Source organism: Numenius arquata, unplaced genomic scaffold, assembly GCF_964106895.1.
Source record: "Numenius arquata unplaced genomic scaffold, bNumArq3.hap1.1 HAP1_SCAFFOLD_51, whole genome shotgun sequence".
NCBI lineage: Eukaryota > Metazoa > Chordata > Aves > Charadriiformes > Scolopacidae > Numenius > Numenius arquata.
The window spans coordinates 586285-589086 of NW_027415430.1; the positions used below are offsets into that span (position 1 = coordinate 586285).

Below are 2802 nucleotides of genomic sequence, written 5' to 3' on the forward strand. Positions count from 1 at the left end.
GGAGAGATGCCCTTTGATTACAGAGATGCTCCTCAGGAAGCCAGCTCTGACACCGTGATGGCACATTTACCAAAGGCCTCTGTATTGTTCAGCACAGTAGGAGCATGATTCTGGAGATGTGGAGCAAATACAGACATTCCTGTATGAACACGATGACCACAGATGAAAAAGAAATGAAGCACAAACCATCCTGAGAAAAGCTAAGAAGAGTCTGTGAGGGGAGATGGGCAGCTCTACAGCTGCTGGAGGTGAACCCATTGAATGAGTTTCTTCAATGCTTCTTTGAGCTCCTGGTTCCTCATGCTGTAGATGAGGGGGTTCACTGCTGGAGGCACCACTGAGTACACAACAGCCACCATCAGATCCAGGGATGGGGAGGAAATGGAGGGGGGCTTCAGGTAGGCAAATGTGCCAGTGCTGACAAAGAGGGAGACCACGGCCAGGTGAGGGAGGCACGTGGAAAAGGCTTTGTGCCGTCCCTGCTCAGAGGGGATCCTCAGCACGGCCCTGAAGATCTGCACATAGGACACCACAATGAACACAAAACAACCAAAGCCTAAACAGACACTGAGCACAATAAGCCCAACTTCCCTGAGGCTGGAGTGTGAGCAGGAGAGCTTGAGGATCTGGGGGATTTCACAGAAGAACTGGTCCAGGACATTGCCCTGGCAGAGGGGTAGGGAAAATGTATTGGCCGTGTGCAGGAGAGCATTGAGAAACCCACTGCCCCAGGCAGCTGCTGCCATGTGGACACAAGCTCTGCTGCCCAGGAGGGTCCCGTAGTGCAGGGGTTGGCAGATGGCAACGTAGCGGTCGTAGGCCATGACAGTGAGAAGATAAAACTCTGCTGCAATCATGAAGAGAAACAGAAATAGCTGTGCAGCACATCCCCAGTAGGAGATGGCCCTGGTGTCAAACAGGGAATTGGCCATGGCTTTGGGGACAGTGGTGGAGATGGAGCCCAGGTCAAGAACGGAGAGGTTGAGGAGGAAGAAGTACATGGGGGTGTGGAGGCGGTGGTCACAGGCGATGGCGGTGATGATGAGTGCGTTTCCCAGGAGGGCAGCCAGGTAGATGCCCAGGAAGAGCCCGAAGTGCAAGAGCTGCAGCTCCCGTGTGTCTGCGAATGCCAGGAGGAGGAACTGGGTGATGGAGCTGCTGTTGGGCATTTGCTACCACTGGCTGTGGTTATCTGTTGAGAAGGAAAAGGCAGTACAAAGTTCAGCCTGACTTCTCTGAGCAAAACTAATTGCATGTCTCATTGCAACACCCCACTCAGGCTCTCTCTTTTCAGGAAGACCTCTCTGCAGCTCCCTCACTTGAGCCCTGGCTTTTGCTGGATGAGGGTGCCATTGGGAGCAGGGACTCTGGAATGGGAAACTGAGGAGTCCTTCTGGCTGTGCCACAGGGTGATCTCAAATTAAATGTACTTGTGAGACATCAAAGAACTTTTTGTCTCTGTTCCCTGCAATTTTCCCAGCTGCAGAACTGAGCTGAGGGGATTTTGTTTTGTTTAATGTGTTCTAGATTCACCTGCCACGTTTAGGAGTGGGTTTGGATGCTTGAAATCCCTCACATTTCTAATGCACTCCAAGTGAAATCCTGTGGGTCCCGAGCAGCAAAGGGACTGTCCCTTAGTGCAGAGAGAGGAGAGCTGCTCTGCCCATCGGTCCTGTTCTCAGCTGCCCTGTGTTGGCAGCTTGGACCTGGAGGAGGGTCACACTCCGATGTCCCCCTAAAAAGAAAGAGGACGCTGCAGAGAGCAGAGGAATCCAGGTTCAAAGAGCAGATTCACAGACTCCTCGCCCTTTCTCATCTCTCCCCTCCCAGACTGGGACACAGAGGGATCACTGCAGTGGCCCATCTAACGCTGCCCAGCAGCATTTCCATGGCCTCAGCACCCAGATGTCTTCTCCATGGGCATCCTGGGCAGCACAGAGATACTCTGGGAGAGCTGTGCCCTTCTGGAGGGCACCCTGCAGCCCCACAGGACACCCCAGGGAAAAAGCTGAATGTCCTGAGCTGGCCTGGAGGAGACTTGGGCACGTTTCTCCCCTAGACACGTCTGTAGAGCAGGACCCAAAGGATGGGAGTCTGAACAGGAGCTGAATCTGCCGCCCCCGACCCCCACCCCCGGCACTGACTCAGGAAAGCCAATGGTGAGAACCAGGGCAGCACCGGCAGGAGGGGACGGCAGTGAAATGCCACAATGCTCCTGGCCAAGGGAGGAGGGACACACAAACAAGATGGAAATCAGGGGTTTGCCCTTTCCTGGGCTCTGGCTGCTGCAGGGGTGATGCGCAGCCAAGACCCCATGGGCCTGAGGACAGAGGCTCTGCCTGGGCTGGGAAAGGAGACCAGGGAGGAGCTGCTCAGGGGAAGGTGTCTGTGCTGCAGGGACAGCAGGGAGGTGCCCACATCCCCTTCCCCAGCCTTTCTGGCAGCAGCTCCCTCTCACTCCCTGCCCATGTCTCTGCTGCCAGGAGCCGTCTCCCTGTCCCCAGCTCAACTCCTGCCAGTGCTCACAAACCCCATCCCACCCGCTGGGCACCCACCTCTGCCTGCAAACACCTCCCAGGGGCATCTCTGCGTGTGCAGGGGCTAAAGAGCAGATCACACAAAACCTGATGCGGCTGCAAAGGGGAAGATGCTGCTGAGTGAATGTGCTTCCTGAGAAGTCCCCTTAGAAATGTCACGAGGAAGAGCTTAACCCGTGAGAAGCCCTGACCCGTGCAGCACTCTCTTGACAGCAGAGGCACCGTGCCCTCACCTGCTCGTCCCTACCCTACCGTTGTGGTGGTC

At 55.5% G+C, this 2802-nt stretch overlaps 1 protein-coding gene across 1 annotated transcript; it reads right to left on the reverse strand.

The window, feature by feature from the left end:
* Nucleotides 1–233: 233 nt before the first annotated feature.
* On the reverse strand, nt 234–1169 carry LOC141478699 (olfactory receptor 14C36-like). Its single transcript, XM_074167684.1, has one exon. The coding sequence runs from the start codon at nt 1167–1169 to the stop codon at nt 234–236; it is 936 nt and encodes a 311-aa protein (XP_074023785.1).
* Between the last annotated feature and the right edge of the window lie 1633 nt (nt 1170–2802).

What these genes read in the sequence shown, in the direction of transcription:
- LOC141478699 (XM_074167684.1), bottom strand. Translation starts at nt 1,169, where the DNA reads ATGCCCAACAGCAGCTCCATCACCCAGTTCCTCCTCCTGGCATTCGCA.